At 39.7% G+C, this 18,071-nt stretch overlaps 1 protein-coding gene across 4 annotated transcripts in view; it reads left to right on the top strand.

Moving 5' to 3' along the window:
* The window catches only part of WDFY4 (WDFY family member 4), a 145,875-nt gene that overhangs the window by 34,899 nt on the left and 92,905 nt on the right, over window positions 1-18,071 (top strand). For 2 of the 4 annotated variants that reach the window (XM_041127201.1, XM_030030029.2), the window contains exons 14-26: window positions 2,388-2,602; window positions 3,588-3,691; window positions 4,666-4,873; window positions 5,149-5,225; window positions 5,915-6,133; window positions 7,175-7,359; window positions 9,879-10,110; window positions 12,160-12,311; window positions 12,848-12,959; window positions 13,073-13,263; window positions 14,835-14,987; window positions 15,430-15,503; window positions 16,347-16,508. In XM_041127201.1, the coding sequence (XP_040983135.1) occupies window positions 2,388-2,602; window positions 3,588-3,691; window positions 4,666-4,873; window positions 5,149-5,225; window positions 5,915-6,133; window positions 7,175-7,359; window positions 9,879-10,110; window positions 12,160-12,311; window positions 12,848-12,959; window positions 13,073-13,263; window positions 14,835-14,987; window positions 15,430-15,503; window positions 16,347-16,508 (2,084 nt within the window). Of the gene's footprint in view, window positions 1-2,387; window positions 2,603-3,587; window positions 3,692-4,665; window positions 4,874-5,148; window positions 5,226-5,914; window positions 6,134-7,174; window positions 7,360-9,878; window positions 10,111-12,159; window positions 12,312-12,847; window positions 12,960-13,072; window positions 13,264-14,834; window positions 14,988-15,429; window positions 15,504-16,346; window positions 16,509-18,071 lie in introns of those variants that run through there. The other 2 variants (XM_030030030.2, XM_041127202.1) reach the window with 2 other exon arrangements.

Raw genomic sequence — 18,071 nt, 5'->3', positions numbered from 1 at the left:
TCATAGAGCTTTTTTTCCCTGTCCACTTGCAAGGAGTGCATGAACCCAAGTTATTCTGTAACTTTGTAAAACCCAGTTATACATACTGTCAGCAAAGGAAGTTTTGCTTGTTAAGGTCTGTGGGTGAGATTTAATCAGCAAAATATTGTGGTAGAATGGGAATGTGCTTGCAGCTGGGAACTGTGCATCAGGAATTTGAGCTGTGATAAATTTATGAATTATTTAATTTTGGTAACATCTTAAGGGAAAAAAAATTGGACAGGTGATTTTCAGAAGTGACTCAAACTTTCTAGAGACAATGGGTTCTAAACTGATGGATGTCTAAGTTTTCTATTGAAAGCATGATTTAAAATCCTGGGTCACTTGGAACTTTTTGAAAGTGCTACTTTTGATGCCTTGATTTCTTCATTAGTAAAACTAAATCTCTATCTTATGTTAGGAAGTTAATTCTAATTTTCTATGAAGGGCTGCTAGCTTTTCAAGTGAGAGGAACTTTGAGATTGAAAAGTAAGTTTGCTTTTTTTGCAATTGCAGACAGAATTATTGCTGTATCATTCTTAAATCTGAAGAAATCACATCCCTTTGAAGTGAATCCACACTGCCAAAGGTTCAAAGTTCTTGCTCATCTGGAACATAGCATAATAATTTTGGAGATGAATAACAGTGAATTAAATTCAGCTACCAAGTTTTGAAACTATGGGCTCTTAGGAGCAAGAATCTGGGAACTACTTAAGAAGATTGGACAAATTGTTAGGTGACATTTCGCCCTTCAGACTCTAATCTGAGGCAGAGCTGTGATCCCAACTGCATTCTAACTTGCACCTTCAATATCCTGATTCATGGTGCAAGTAGTATGTGTTAGGAAAATCAATCCATGCATATAGAAACACACAGCCTGGTTTCTTGGCCACCATTAATATTTCCACTAAAATCTCATTTTACTGGAACCAAGATCCATGAAAACAGCACATTTTATTCAAAACAAGGCAATACTGGTATTGACAAAAATGCTAAGCTAATGAAAACAATCAATTTTTTTGTATGCCATTATGCTTTTATTGGATTTATTTTGTTTCACTTAGTCAAGACCTGTGTCCTCTGTTTTCTCATGGTTTTATACATCTAAATACTTTCCTGCATCCAGTCAAAAATGGACTAAAGTAGTAATAAAAAGAAACAAAAAGTTATAAGAAAAGCTTTGATACACTGTAGCAATAAGTGCCTCTCTGAAGAATAGTGTACTTTGGTGGATGAGTTCTATATGTAATGAGATGCACAGTGAAACTTGTGTCACTGGGAATGAGCAGTCATTCAGAAAGAAGAAAATGTTATTCAAAGAACTCACCCTTCAGATATCAAAAATAGTAGTTGAGTTCACAAAAACAATATGTAAGTTGCATTGGATGTGCTAGTATTATTGTCTAAGTGTTGCAGTTGGGGCTTTTGGTTGCTGAGTACTTTGAAAACAAATTGCTTGTTGGCTTTGAAATTGTCCTGTACTGGTTTTGTTTAGTCTGGATGCAAAAGAGCTGAATTCCTCTTTACACTTAATAAACTAGCTTATTCTGAATCCAGTGAAGTTGCTTCTCATTCATGTTATAAAATCAAATCCCAATGTCCTAATCTTCATGTCTGTCCTTTTCTTTAAAAGTTTGCATAGATATTTCCTACAAGAATGTATGAGAAAGCCAAAGAGCTCTTGGGGGTAGGGAACACTTTATCTTTTTAAGATTTGTGTTTAAATATACGATGCACAGTTACTTTTCTGTGAAATCTAGTTAGGTCAATGGGGTAGGCTCCATTCCTAATTGGAAACAAATTGCTCTAAAGATAACTTATGAGAATTGAGATACTTCTTTAAGACCATTAAGAAGCAATAATGAAGTAAAGCTTCAACTCAGCGAAACATGTAGAGAAGTGTTTAAAATTAAGTGTTTCATGGCATTGCTAGATACAGTTTTGTTTAAGAACAGTGCTTTTAGAAGAGTAGATCCTGTCAATATGACTCTACATGTGCTTAACGTTACATATATTCTGAGTTACTGTGTTGGTCTTGAAGCTTATGCCTAATAACCTGCCCTTGGTGGTGGTCCCTTTTTTTGAATGACAGTGATTGCTCTCTTCCTTCACTACCGTAGTGTTGTGGCAGGAAAGCTCAACTGTGGATAGCAGCTACTCAGGTGGATATATGCATACTGTTCACGTGCAGAGCTTTATAGAACAGCCATGCAGTTGCACTTGAGCCTCTCGCCTTAGAGGCTTCTTCTTTTCTGGGCCAGGTTTTTACATCCAGAGATTTGGAGGGGGTGGGGGGGTGGGGGTGGGAATCAGTCACCGTGTACTGTTTTAGTTCCAGCACACTGACTTCAGTTCTGTGTCCATTTCAGCTTTCACAGGAAATCCAATGTGCTGTGGTTGATCATATCCAGTTCCTGGTGAAGTCAGAGAAGAGTCGCCAGGTGATGTGTGGATCTGGTTTGCTGAGCACTGTCCTAACTTCCTGTCAGGATGCCTTCCGCAATAAGAGCCATCCACTGCATCTGCCCCTCACTAGAGTGTTTGAGAAGCTTGCATCACAGGCTATTGAGCCAGATGTGTTAAGGTATCAGATTCTATCTAATGGAACCAATTTGCTTTAGTGGTGCAAATTTTTTGCAAAGTCTGTGTAATAATTGGATACTTCATGTAGTGCTCTAATTCAGCAAGACTCAGCCTTTTGTTTCAAGTCTCATTTAATACTACTTACATATTGATCACAGAATATATGTTTAAATGACTTATTGAAGATGGTATGAGTCTGTAGTGTTCTGCTGCATCATCTCTGCAGGGGTTGTAAAGCCATTTATGAATGGTAACTAATTAAGTAATTGCAAAACAACTAGGGTTATTCTCTCCTGGTATTCATATGGAGAAGCTGTTTCCTGAAGAGCAAAAGTGACTTTCTCTTAGCTTGGATCCATGTCAATTATAAATGCAGAAATAAAAAGTGTAGTCTTGTTTCTCAGTCTCTGTTGTTTCGACTTTGAAAATGTACTTTCTTCTTTAATGCTTGCAAATGCTAGGCATGAGAGTACCTAACAGAGATCAGAGTGCAGATGAAGTTGGATATGCAGTGGACAGTTGGATTTCTTTTACTCAAAAATTGAACAGAATTCTTAAAAAAAACCCCTCCAAAACCCAAACAAACAAATAAAAACCAAAAACAAACAAAAAACCCCCAAACCAAAAACAAACAAAAAACCAAAACCCAACAACACCACCCTCCCTCCCCCAAACCCCCATAGATTTTTTTTTTCTGAAAAATTAGTAGTATTCAAAAGTATTGCTGAAGAAAATAAACCTTTGATTTTTTTTCAATAGGAAAACCTTGAAAGGGGAAGTGTAAAGCAAAACAAATATTAGTGATGATATAATAGAAAACATTCTTCTGTTTTATTTGGGATGTCTTTAAAATTTGGTCTTCAATAAGAAAGTTGGTCTTCATAGGGCTGAGCTGTATTTGAATGGTTGCTATGACTCCAAATTGTCTGGCTTTATTGTTTTCCCTTTTTTAGTTGTTTTCTTCTTTTTTTTTTTTTCCATATGAGGCAATTTCTTTGGTTGGGAGGTGCTCCACCACTATCTTCCAGGCCCAGCACAAACAAGACTGAGGTCCTTTCATGTCAGGGGAGTGATTCAGCTTGGAATGAAGGTAAGCACACAATGAACAGTCTGTTGCTGATACAGTGGCTGGGTTATAGGTGTCTCTGTAACGACAGGAAGCTGCTGTTGGAGTAGGTTGCTCCAAGACAGGCACAGTGAAGGTGGAGTATGCCTGGATGTTTTAGACTGGGTATTGCCCAGGTTGGGTGGTACTTGACCAACAGTGAGAGCTGATCTAATGACCAGCAGAGATCAAATTATAATACATGTGCTGAAGCCAGATGCTGATATAGACTCAGACTTTCCTGGATCAGACATGGAAGTGGTCTATAAAAATGCTAATCATATTCCACAAACCAAGGGGAGTGTCTCCTGGGTTTGCAGCATGTTTTCTCTGTGGTTTATATCTAGAAATAGAATAAAGATGTGAATAAGGAGCACAGCTTTTTGTAATCCCTAGGATACCCTAGTAGTCTGCCTTGCTTATACAGGCCATTTTCCATCCAAGTCCTTTCTCTGTTCTAAGATATTTTGCAGGTGAAAGGCTACGGTAGTAGTATTTGGTGCTTAAACTGTTCTCATGTCTATGAGACACCTGATACAGCATGGTACAAATTTGGGTCTTATGTTCTTTGCAGTCATTCTTCAGATCCTCTCCCACATGTTGGTTGTAACTATTCTGTTATGGCAGAATTGAATAGTCTGTGTATAAGAAAAATGGCACCAATGGGTCAGGAATCTTTTTTACTAGAGGTGAAATCTGGAGCTGCCTGAAGATGTGTCAGGAGGAAATATGGCTATCACTTCTGCAAGCTCATCTCTCCTGCCAGAATCCCATTTTGAAATTCCTTCAGTGCAATATTTTTGTGTATTGCTGAGGATTTCTGCAGGCTGCTGAGGATGTGTTATTTGAAGAGCATGCAGCGCTGTTCTTAGCAGTGATGAATTGAACATGGGCAAAACCTGTGACTGAAAAAAGTATTGCAGACACTGATCTGGTTAGGCATTATGTTGATCTTGTAGGTTCAGAAGAGGACATGGTGGACAATAAAACTGATCCTCAGACAGTTGTGCCTGTCAGCAGCTCTCCTTGGGTGTCTAAGGGATCTGCATTGGCACTCCAGACTGCAATGAGTCTCATTTCCATGACGTCACCTCGAAACTTCCAGCTCCGCAGCAATGCTTTGGCTCCATCGTTTGTGGAGTTTGACATGTCCATGGAAGGATACGGGTATTGCTGCTGTTGCTTTTCTCTTTAGCTGCTCCGCAGTCTCGAAACCCTTATTCTGGACACCGCAACTAATCACTTCTCTCTCCAACTTAGTCAGTCCTTGTGCCCTGTTGCTGCCTTCCTTCCAACAATGTTGCCAACTTATTTTGTTATTGTCTTCTTGCTGATAGCCTAGGCTCTGCCTTGCTACCATGATTCTGCTGTATTAAGCCACTGCTGACCTTCAGGGATGATTTTATGTTTCTGATGAATGGGTGCTTTGCTTGCTTTTGTAGGTGTTTATACCTCCCTACCTTGGCCACTGTCATGGGACCCAGTGCAGAGCAGTCTGTCTCAGGAGGAATTGGCATGGGTAAGCACTTTGACTCACCTACAGCTTCCTGAAAGCACTGACTTTTCAGCCCCACTGAAAGTGTTCAACATTTCTAAGAAATGGCAGCAAATAAGCTGTGTATTTTAGTACACTTCTGTCTCCCAGCCCAGCTCTGAGCTGTATAATTCAGACTGCTCAACAAAATGCAGATCAGATGCAGCTTCATAGTGTGATGCATTAACATTAACATTAACAATACAAATTTAAAACGGGATGCTAAGAAAACAGTCTTAACAGGCAAAAGCCACCAGATTTTATGGTAGTCTCCCACAGAAGGAATAGAAATTGTCACAACGTAAAATGGGATTCTCCTATAGATCAATATCCTCTATTGGGTGAACTGGGAGATGGCTGTACCTTTTGCTTCCCAAATTTTGTGAACTTTGAAAACTTGTTTCTGGCTCAGTGCTTCCCAATTGATGAGGTCCGTGGCATGGAGACCTAGTAGTCATTTCTCATCAGTCAATTTTAGGTCATTTATATATGTGCACACATTCATATGTGCAGCCTTTATGATACTGAAGATAGGCAGTGAAATCTAATAGAACAGAATAGAAATTAAACCTCATATTCTAATGTTTGGGCTACAAATGAAGCAGGAAGCAGTTTGCTAATGTCTGCACAGGAAAACCAACGTCCTTACTGCCTTTTTTGCTTCCTGTCTGCAGGCACCAGAATGTTCCCTCCCTCAGGCGGCCTGACACTCTCCTGCTGGTTTCTGGTTAGCAAGTTTGGTTTGGTGCACAACAGTCACCCACTCCGTTTCCTCACGGTCGTGAGGCACGTGTCAAGAACAGAGCAAGAATTTGTTTGCTTTTCAGTAAGCTTCTTCCCACAGGACCTTTCTTTGGTAATTTCCACAGAAGAAGTGGAATTCCAGCCACTTGGTAAGGCTCTTCTCAGTCCAGCTGCAGTGCTGTGTCCTCTGATTATCTGGAATTTTTCATTAACAAATTTCCTCTTCTTATAAGTAGCCAGGACATTAATGAGACTTTTTACCTCTTCAGTTTTCTTCTGGCAGCCTGTTATGACTCTAATTCTTGGTCATATTTCAGTTTTAAGTTTGCTGTAGGCATTGAGAATTATTTTGTGGCCTGCAGTATGTGATAAAACTTAGAGATCTTCTAAGGAAAACTTTTGAATGTCAGTTATATGGTTGTGTGCAGTTGTGGAGACTGGACTTGAACCAGCTGGTCCCTGCCTGTTCTGTGTGGCAGTAGGCAGGTTTGGAGAGTAGGACTGAGGAGTCTGGGAGTGATCTAGCTTCATAATCAAACAGTTCATTTAATCTCCTCACTTTTAGAATGTTTTCTATCATGTCAGCCTGTTAATCTTTTTTCCTTGTTGACATTTATCCCTTTCTCCTTACTGAGTACAGTAGGTACTTCAAATGTGAACGTGATTGAACATTGCAGAGGAGGTTGGGAATGGAGTGGGAATAGTAGCTGGGATTTTTCATGCACAGCTGACATTGTGTGAGTGCTCTGATTCCCTTAGATGATGTTAAAAATCCCAGCTTGCCTCTTTTCATAAAAACTACAAATTAATGTACAGAGTTTTATCATCTCATGAATTCACTAGGAATTTTTTTTGTCAGCTAACTCAGTGAATATCCTGAGGGGTTCTCCTCTCAGAGAATATCTTGGCCTTGTCCTAGTTCAGTCTAGTTTTGCAGCATTGAGGCAGCTAGCAGGTGTTATTTGGGAGTATGACACATTTTATGCTAGAGAGATCTTGAGAGTTGTGTAAGTCTCAGGTCCTTATAACAGACCTTCAGGGAATGTTTTAAAGACATTGAACTGAACAGCACCAAATCACTCTATACCCACAGAGTGTCATGTTCTTTGTGGTACATTTGATAATTGTGTTCCAGAGGCAGGGGAAGGTGAGAGACTTGCTGTTGACTGGCCCGTTTTTTGCTGTTACAGATATCATGGAACCTGAGGGTGAGATCATAAATCCCTCCCCATTTCCAGGGCAAGTCCAGTTTGGCTGTGGCAAGCTTCTGGTCACTGGCCAGTGGCATCATCTCACAGTGACAGTTGCTAAGGAAGCAAAGAAGAACTGCATTGTGTCAGCTTATATAAATGGTCAGATGCTTGGCTCTGCAAAGGTAAAGGCTCTCTGCATAGATCTTGTGCCTGACATTTGCCTTTCATTGTTTTCAATTTTCATCTCCCTATGCACATACCATGACTTTTCAGTATTAATCTGAGAGACTCAAAGCATGGTGATTTGCATATATAACACGTGCCACTCTGCGCTGTGTGTGAGTTGAGTCAGAAATCCATACAAACCAGGGTGTATTTCTGCTGCTTTTCAGAAGTATGTTATCAGCTTATACTGATGCTTTGAACTAGTTCCCCCCTCTCCCCTCAGCATGCAGATAACGAGGGCAATTTTGAGTGGTGACACTTACCTGAGAGTTGGGGTTATCTAGTTTGCAGGTAGCTCAGGGTTATGTTGATGAAATTCAGTTGTACTCTTAGGCCAAAATTTTCTGAATTGACTTGTGATTTTGAGGATCTCTCAGGTAACATCTGAGATTTTCAGAAGTTGTCAGCTATAAAAAGTACATCACATTAAGGTGTGACCAGAGAACCCTAAACCAAAGGTGCTTTGGATTTAGGCTAAAACCTGCAAAGGTGATGAGTTACGTAGGGAGCCTCCATTTTTTGAAGAAAAGCCTGGAAAAGCAGAAAGGTTGCAGAAAAATAAGCTTCTGTGACTGGCCAGCTCTTTGCAAGAATCCCAAGATGGATGGAATTTCCTCAAGCATCTTACATGGGCGTATTTCAAGCTGCCCTCTTCCTGTTACACCCGTTGAACAATCAGCTGATGAGTCAGTGGCCTTTTTCCCACTGGCACTCTAAGCATTCAGGAATAGATAGATGTTCCTCCAGGTTAGTTGTTCAATGTGTGAGATAGCTCTTCAATTAAAATAATGCTTCTTTTTCAGTTTAATAGAAATGAAATATTTCATTTAGGATAAATTTATAAATCTCAGTGATATCAACTCATGAGTTCATTGCAAATGTTGGTGTAGCTAATATTACCCCTAATGTGCCGTTTCTTATGATCGTCTTGCTGCATCAGAGTCTGTTCTCACATGGTGAATTTCTCAGGTTGCATGAGATATCATGGCAAAGCAATACAAATGGACCTGAAGGGTTCATAATCTACAGAATAAATGAGAAGAGCCCCTGGTTTATATTATCATTATCATTATGCTCCTGGTTTTGAAGCTAATCTCAAATTATTTGCGAGATTTGATTTTCGGATTTTGAATCCTCCAGGCTGGCAATGTTGAAAATGCAGCCTATTTCTATTGCAGCTTTGCTTGGTGTGGTGTTTTTTTGGTTTTGGTTTTGATTAGAATCCTTTTATTAATTGAAATTTGTAACCTTGGTCTCTTCCTTCTTGTTCCCATATTTCAAAGCAATCTCAACACATGCAAAGCTCACTTGTGTGTTTTATACTTCCCTTGTAAAAACAACCTGTTTAATTCCAAATATTCTCTTTCCCATACTTGAGAAAAATGATCTGTCTTCTAAATGCCTTTTGGGACCTATATCCATTTCAAGAATGAAAATTTAATTTAATTTGCCTTCCTTCAAATGAGACTGAAAGTCATCAATAAAACTAGGCCTAAGCATTGCAATTGATTAAAGAATTCAGAGCAAATGTGTTTAATATACAGTGAAACAGCTCATAATAAATAAAACAAGCCTTTAGTAAATAAAAGATTGTCCCAGTGCTGGGGTCTCGGACATGATGCAAGCCTTCATCTCAATGCGTACAGTGAAGAAAAGATTGTGTAAGAATTTAGAATTGCACAAGGGTTGTTAACAATACAAAAAGCTATTTTTGGGTGGTGGAGCCAGGGGGTGGGGATGCGGGTTACTGTGTTGCATCAAGCCTAATATATGTTCACTCAGGTATCAAGTCCTGCTTTCTAATATTGATCAGCCCTGTCTTCTACATCTCAGTAGTCAGAGATCAGTAAATACTAGGAGTCTCTCATCCTAATAGCAAATAGTTAAAGGCAGAGCTAAGCCCTGAAGTACAATATAGTTTCTCTCTGCCAAAAAAATTCCAACTACTTCCTCTTAGAGCTGTCCACATATAAATAAAATAACAGACTTAATTTAAGAGGCTGAATCCTTATTCTAATACCAAAAATAAATGGTCCAATTTCCTAAACTATGTCACTTTCACTGAAGCTAGCTGATGCACTTGGACACTCTACACTCTTTAAAACTGTTTATTCTCTAGGTGCCTAGTACAAAGTGTGATCTGTAACTTGGGTTTCTGTGTTGAAAGTCACAGTCTGAGTTACGAAGTTTAGAACAGGAAGAATAAGTCTGGGGTCAAGATAGGGTTTTTCTTTGCCTACACTTGAAATGATTTTGACTCTGTTTTTTGAACAAAAAGTAGGCTTGAACTTTTGAAAATGCTTATGTTTGTGACACTTCTGAGAGTCCAGTTTCTAAACAGTAGTTGATACTTGTGTTGCATAGCTGACTGAGACTTCATTGAGGAAAGGGGTGACAGGCAGTACTTTCTGGGGACAAGACCTTAAGGCACCCTGAGTGTATTTGGTCCCCTCAGTGAATTCTTCCTCTGTTGCAGATGCAGTATCTCCAGCCCTTACCTGGTAGCTGTATTTCCATGGAACCCTCTTCCTTTATTGATGTCTATGGGTACATAGCTACTCCTCGAATTTGGAAACAGAAGTCCTCCTTGACCTGGCGCCTTGGTCCTACATACTTGTTTGAAGAAGCCATCTCTGTGGAAACCATGGAGGTGATTAATAAGCTTGGCCCACGGTATTGTAGCAATTTCCAAGCAGTACAGCTTCAAGGTATGTGATAATTCTCATATCCATCTCTATTTGTTTGTCAGGGCAATGCTCTTTTTATTCTTATAATCTACTATTAGTATTCCAACTGAGACTAGACCTTGCTCTAAAAGCCTGGAACTCTGCGTTACTGAGCGTTGTACAAGATTGTAATAAGATACCATGAGGATCTTTTAACATACTGTAAATTGTGCAGAAAAAGGGCAGGAATCAAGCAGCAGAGAAAGCTGGAGAGTAAAGAGGGATAACATGTCCTTGAGGAGATGTAATATTGCAATTTCTGTTGGACAAACGTTAAAGCAGCAGCTTTAACTGCGACGTTCTGCATTTATGGCCCTGCAGAAAAAACACAGCAGAAAAAGAAGCATCGTCTTTAATTGCAAATGCCTGCAGAGTAGGAAAGAGCACAGGGGAGAGAGGGGTAGGGGAATAAGTTACATTCCATTTAATGAAGAGGCTTTTTAACTAAAGTATACTGTTAGCTTCAATTATTAAACAGGCAGACAAAACATTTCAGTTATTGATTACTGTTTGTTCAACAAGTAGTGCATTCACCTCTGTACTAGAGCTTGGGATGAAATGGGATGGTCATCTCCCATTTGAAAAGAGCAGAATAATCTCATCTGGTGATGCTTCAGCCTAAAGCAAAGTGAAAAGCCTGGCTGAAAGTACTCCTTCAGAATGCTGTCTATCTAGACAAAAAAACGCCCCAAACCTCCAAGTCAAGCATGGGAAGGGGTTGTTGAAAGAGAAGTTATATCAAAATGCAGCCCTAAAATAAAAATATTAGCAATAGAAGTCAGAAGGATTTGATTTTTGAAATGTTGAGTCTTTATAAAGTCTGGGGTGCTTGTTCTCTGCACACTGGTCCTTCCAGCTGGACTTTAGTACTAATAATGGATTGTGGCTATCTGACTCTAGTCATGCCTTGATGCAGGGAAATCACAGGGCACCATACAAGATGTGATCTTAGCATTGTGAAATGATCTCTCTCTCTCTTTCTCTTTTCCTACTCCCCTGCCTCTTTTTTTTGGGGGGAGGGGGTAGGCAGGGAGGGGATGTGGTACCTAACATCTCCCTATTCCATCAAAACACTCAAAGTAACTTTTCTAATGGAAATTTTTACTTAAAAAAGTTTCAGCACAAAACCCCCAAATATTATAGCTTATTCCTTAAAATGGATTTATGATCTTGTTGCAAACAGCAATTTGAATTGTTTCAGCAGCGTTGTGTCCCATCTCACCAGTATCTCATTGCTTCTCACTAATCAGCAGCAGCTGTGTGGAGGCTTAGCCATAAGTCCATGTCCTACTGGAAGGAAAATAGGTGACACAGTCTTGGGGCATTTACTTTTAGTTAATCTTCATGCAGAATATGTGCTAATTCTTTTTGCCTATAAGGGCTGTGTCACCAGCATTAGTAAACAGTTTCATAAATCAACTGTTTTCCCAGACTATAAAATTGTCAAAAATACAAGATTTTTTTTTTAAAAAGGTACACATAGTTTTTCCAAGTGCGAGCAAGAATAGAAAATTCTCTAAAGAAAAACATGTGAGAATTTCATGCAAACATTAAACTGCTGAACCTGGTACTTTTTAGAAGCTTCCCATATGTTGTGAGTTGGCAACTCTAAACTTTTGCCTCTGTCCTTTTTCTTCCACATGAATCCTTGCTCCTGGTACCCCTGAGAAAGCTCCCAGTAACACGGAAGGTCTCTGAAATGTTTTCTCTGCCCAGAAAGTTTGTTTATATTGTGTGGACAGAAAAGGTTTATTCTGGACTTTTCTGAGCTTCATGAGATACTGGGAGAGGATGTAGTATCTACACAAAGCAGTAACCAAAGGAGATAAGCCAAGCATATCACCTATTGATGCTTATGCTGGCAAGCTGCCATGGACTGTGTTGCATAGGCTGAGGGCTTTTTTCTGATTATAGTTAAGTCAAAATCAAATTCCTATCTAAACTTTGGTTTCCTCTAGTTATTTTTCATCTGCCTCTTGTATGTTGAGCATGCAAAGTTCCTTCAGAGGTTTATAGTCTCTCTTGGTTTAGGTGAGGAGCAGTACAGTGATCATAATCGTACACCTCTGGTGGCAGAAGAGAAGATTTCTTTTGGAATCAATGCCATGTGTTCATCTCTCACGACAGTCCAAGATATAAAGAGCTCCTACAATGAAGTGGATGGCCGACTGATTGCCAAAGAGGTCACAAATTTCCCTCATTTGTCTTGAACATGTGTTCTCTTGTTTCTGATTGGTTTCCTGGAGCAAAGTTTGTGACTTTGTCTTAGTTGCGTACCTTCCATGACTTTTTTTTCCATCTTCTCTTCCCATTCCTTAACTCTATTCATAGTTTTGTTTTCATCTGTGGGGAGGAATAGACTGGATAGTGTGAGCACAGTGTTAAAAGCCTTTCTTGAAACAGCAACAGAAGCCATAGTTTTCAGGTCTAATGATAATTTGTTTCAGTCTGTGATTTATTAATGCCTTCAGAATGACCTTTCACATGCTATTCTAGCATTCTTGCCAATGCCAGGCCTACTGACATGTCAAAGTAATGGGGCTGTAGGATATTTCAGGTGGGTGAATATTTGCCCTAACAATTAACTTTGAAGGAAAAATAATGTTTTTCATAGTCTAAAGGTAATAAAATAATCTGAAGTATTAGAGCATCTGCTTGTTACTTTTTGTCTCCCCAATACTACCTCATTTTTTCCTAGCATGTCTTTTATCTGTTTTAGATTGGGATTAACTCTCGGGACAGTTCAACTCCAATATTCCTAGCTAAGAATATTGCTGGACACCTCTCAGGTTCCTTGCGGACTATTGGGTCAGTTGCTGTGGGCCAATACGGTAAATGCACTATACCTTAATGTTTCATACTTTTTAAGAGTTGGGCCTTTCTCTGTCTAATAACAGATTTAGTCCGTGTAACTTCCTGGTAGAGTAACACTGCAATTTCCTAGGGGTAAGAGTGTTCCAGTCTTCTCCGGCAGCTACTAGCCTGAACTTTATTGGAGGTCCTGCCATTCTGCTGGGTCTCATTGCTATGGCCCGTGATGACCACACCATGTATGCAGCTGTCAAAGTCCTGAACTCCATCCTGAACAGTAGCCCAATGAGTGAAAAATTGATGAGGCACATGCATGGATACCAGGTAGATACTCTTTTGTTCATTCATTCTGGTTATAGTCTTTCCCTTGGAGAACCTTATCCCAAAACCTATCAATGGCAATGAACCAAACATATCCTGGCTATTAGCACTTACAATTGGAACTTTGTAAGTTAAGTGATCTTTGAGAGGGGGATATAGGGTAGTGCTGTAAATCCTGTGCTTACAGTCTCTGGGAACCTCTGTAAGAGTATATCTGCTGATGGGAAGGTGAGGACAGATGCCTCTTAGTCAGATGTGACAAACAATTAAGCCAGTGCAGCAGATTTGTGAGTTGACCCAACCTTCACCTTTTACCAACACAGCTGATCCCTCCCACAAGAGACCACTTCACAGACAGGGCTGCTTCCTCCCCTTGGCTCATCCAGCCTAAGATTCCTCTTTACAGACTGCCCAGTCTAGGGCTGACAATGAATTCCTATGGCTAAGTCTTCACTGTGTGTTAGGAATGGTGCTGATATAAATAAGTGTTGTCTGGATTTCATTGATTAGGTCTGTCCTGAATTCATTTTTCAAACCTGAAAGCTGTGCAGACTGAAGAGTTTGGTTGTATTTAAGCACTATATATGTAATATTGGATGGGTTAAGTCTCAAGTGTGATGTTTCAGTTCAGTATCATTTACTTTATGCTGCATCGGCTAAGCGGAGTCTTATGGAACGGAGAAGACTCTTTAACAGAGATGGTTCCAAACAAGACTCTTAACTTCAGGGCTTCATGAATGATTTATTATAAACTTTCCATTTTCCCAATTTGTGAATTTTTCATAAATTGATCCTGATTCATATGAATATATTTATCATACTTCGATATTGCTTGCCCAATCCTTTCTTGTAGGTGAACGTCAGCCTTTAGATTGTGTACAAGCTGTTCCTTTTGACTTTGTGCTAAATAGTGTTCTCTCCATGCGATAGATCATCATGTTGCAATGAAGTGGTTTTGCTGTTTGTTTGGATGTCTGAACCTTTTTTTTTTTTTAAACAGCCAACTAATAAAAACGTGTCTTGGTATGTATTTTTAAATTGATATATTCCTCCCAAGCTATTAAGAATGTGGTGACTTTCTGAACATTTTTCTCACTGTACCAAAAATTCACTGAATAATCAAAGATAGACTCAGCTGAGAAACTGGCAATGTTTCATACAAAGGTCTTTCATTTGAAAAGGCCAACATTAATTTTTTTGTGTTAAACTAACACCATTTGCAAGGAACTAAGAATACATCCATGAATAGTATAGAAAACCTACTGTGGTTATTTACAATTATATTTTTATGTTGCTTTTTGTAAATTCCATTCAACATAATATGGCATGTATTTTGCTCCTGTTCAATGCCACAGAGTTGTCAAACTCCTTCAAAGACTTACCCTTTCACTTACTGCACAAAATTTTATGCCTGGACTGAAATCTTCACTTTCTTTATGATGCTTGTGTAAGATGTATGACTACTACGGCCAATTAAACTGTGCATTTGTCTTGAATTAAAAAATAGTGTTATATGTTAGTTTATAAATACAGATTTATACTCGCCAGATACTTACTAAGTCTTTTTTTTTCAGTTGCTGACCTATCTATTGAAGAGGAAGACACAGCTGTTAAACAATAGGATTTTACAGTTAATGTTCTCCCTAGTGGGCACAGCTGAGCTTGGCTTTGAGTCTTCAGTCATAAAAAATTATAGTGCATTCAAATATGTTCTCTGCAACTTTGAGGTAAAACTGTTGATGTTACTTTGTGGGTTTGGCTGTATTAACAATGGCTTTATAGTATGAGGTTTGGTTTGTTCATAGTACCTCCTGGATACAATATTTTGGATGGGGTGGTGTGTGGTGATCTTCCACACTGTAGCTCACCTGGGGAGGTGGTAGCTCCTGGAATGGCAGGTCCTCTGTCACCATGGCTCCCCACTGTGCCCTGGTGCTTTCTGGAGTGCTCCTGCAGATCCTGAGGGCCTGCTTCTCAGGGCTAGCTCAGGAGCAGCAACTCCTCACACTGACAGGGATTTCTCAGTGCCTGCAGGTTGACATTGCAGAAATGACTGAGAGTTTATGATGTTAAACTCCCTGAATTACTTGTAACTGTTTCTCTGCCACAGGTTACTGTCCTCTCAGCTCAGCAGGAGCAGTAAAACCTCTGCTTTCATTTGTCTTTCAGCTTTGGATGAAAGCACCAGAAAATCTTGACCTTGCTCTTTTTTCACATCTTGTGGAGATCTTGCAGTCCTCCAGGTATACAAGCTAGTGTTTGAATCAGAAACATGTGGTACAAGCTCATCTGTAACCTGAAGCTGGAACTGTGAGGTGGATAGGAAGGGTCCAATCCCTAGTTGGAATCAGTGGACTCTGGGAGTGAATCATTCCTATATTGCTCTTTCAAGGCTGGAGTTAGTGATTTGATCGGCCGCTGAGATGACTGTGGGGCCAGATGGGGAAAAGCTATCTGGTGACCTGGGTCACATGGAACCACTGCTGTACAATGAAAGTTTAAATGTCTGCTGGGGAGGGGAAATCTGAATGTTTGAACTGAGTATGAAATAATTTAAAAAAAAGTTGTAGTTGAAGTTGTTTTTAAAACCAAAATACAACCCAGGAAGACTTTTTTATAACAGTATACTTTCTTAATCAGCTGTACTAGAGTTAAATGTATCTGAAGAGACATAGCATGGCAGAGGGGCTGAACAGAGCAGGATGCTAGATTCCTTCTTTTTGGTACTAGAAAGCTCTATGCAGATGTGTCTGGTGTCCCTTACTGAGTTTTACAGCAATAGCATGTATTACCACCAACTCACTGCTTGAAGATTCAATAATGTTGTTTTCTTTGAACTCACTGAAATGCAGCAGTTTCCGGGGGAGAGGGCAGATGGGAAGGGTAGAGAACACACAAAGAAGTCTTCAGATCTCCATTGCTGACACATATTCAATTTGTCTGACAGTGTTTGAAATGTTGCCAAGGCAACATTAGAAGCCAAAGGTGCAAAGTATCAGTGCAACCTGAGAATCCTTTTAGCTGAAACCCAGCAAATTTGGTTCTTTCCAGTAAAAGCTTTTAATAGTCCCTGTGCTTTTTTACAGAGATGGATGTCAGAATGCTGCAGTTGCCTACCAGGTGCAAATGGTGCCCAAGCTCATTTTCCTCTTCAATGATCCTGAAATCAGTAACTCCAGGATCACTGTGGCCTGCACTATTCTCTCCCATCTGTTGCAAGGGTACTTTAACACAAGAGATGTTCTCAGGTAACCTTCAAATCTATAGCTTTTTCTCAGTTTGTAGATGAACTATACTCCTGCCAGTGTTGGAGAGACCTCTATAGTAGAACTTCCCTCACCTCATCTTTGGTAGGAGCCCCCAGATCTTTGACAACTGCAGGATCCCCACTGATAAAAAAACTCTTTCATGCCTTCAAAACAGAGTTCAGTCCAACCTTATATTTGTGTGAAGATGGGTTGGGTGATGGCCCTTACAATGATGGCACAAACAGCTCTGCTGCTATGACTGGAACTACTCAAAGTCTGTACTTAATATTTGGTTTCATTAAATCCTGGCCCTGAAGTATTGCAATCGCTATAGTATTGCAACTTGGCCCCAGTCAACTATGTACCTAATCCTGTTGGTTTGGCTTAAATCCCAGTAACTATCCTTTTTGTTTGTGAATTTCAACCAGTTAAGATATGTTAGTCAGGATTTCATGAAGCAAAGAATTTAAATCCTTGTTTGCTTTCCACAGAATGTAAGCACTGCTCCATTTTATATTCCCAGCCTAGTTGCATCAGCCTGTAGCCTATAAACTGAGGGAAGTCCACACAGTGCTGTCTACAGCCACCTAACTCCAGGGAAATGCACTGCACAGATGACAGCTCTGTTTTTAAAACCCTTTGTCCAAATAAAACATAGAAACAGAGTTGCATGTCAAATCTGTGGTCTCTGCAGTCAGCCTTTAGCTCTGTTGAAGAGTACAAGCACCTCAAGTAGCTTCAGTGGTGTAAGCTAATATGTGAACGTACTGCTTGCCAGCTGTTTTGTGGACTTACATGTACATATGTTCCTACCCTGGGCTTATACGAGTTAGCATATTCTTTTTTCATACAGGTTCAAGTAGTGGATTTAGTATATTAAATTTGCCATGTGGTAAGGAGTGTGAATGAACATTTTTCTTAAAATATCATGATTTGTTATTCCATGGTAATTTGATTGGTTGTCAGGCCCATGAGTGCTGAGCGAGTGGATAAAGTTAGTCCTTATCCTTCCAGGTCCAGGACAGCAGAGATTATAGCAGGCTCTCAGCAGCACTGAAAGGTGTTGGGATTTCTGCTGGTCCCAGACTTTTGACACATCTAATGGAAATTGATGTGTGGACCATTCCTGCAGAACAATTGGTGTTCTGTCCCTCAAGAAACGCCCTTCTTGTGGGCAGGAGAGGTTATTGCACTTCCACTAAGTGCATATGTCACATTAATCTATCTATCCTTAGAACCAGGTAATGTGTTAAAGGAAACTACAGGTGAAAAGAGATTGCCAGTCTTCTTCCCTGAGTACCTGCTGAGGTTTCTCTGCTCTCATCTATGTGCTTGGAAACCAAGTGGTGATAAAGGTGATATCTGAATGCCACAGGCAGTTCAGAATCTTTTGTATGAATAGAGTGCTTAACTCAGTATTGCTTTCCTCATAGTGAAAGACCTTTAAAATTAAGATATAGAGAAAAATATTTCCATGGTAGAATAGATATTACTCGCATTTGTAGATAGATGTCCTTTGTATTTGCTTCCTAGTTTATGAACTTTTGCATTCCTATTTCAACC

This window comes from Aquila chrysaetos, chromosome 11, assembly GCF_900496995.4.
Source record: "Aquila chrysaetos chrysaetos chromosome 11, bAquChr1.4, whole genome shotgun sequence".
NCBI classification, from domain to species: domain Eukaryota; kingdom Metazoa; phylum Chordata; class Aves; order Accipitriformes; family Accipitridae; genus Aquila; species Aquila chrysaetos.
This window is presented reverse-complemented; position numbering and strand designations above follow the sequence as displayed.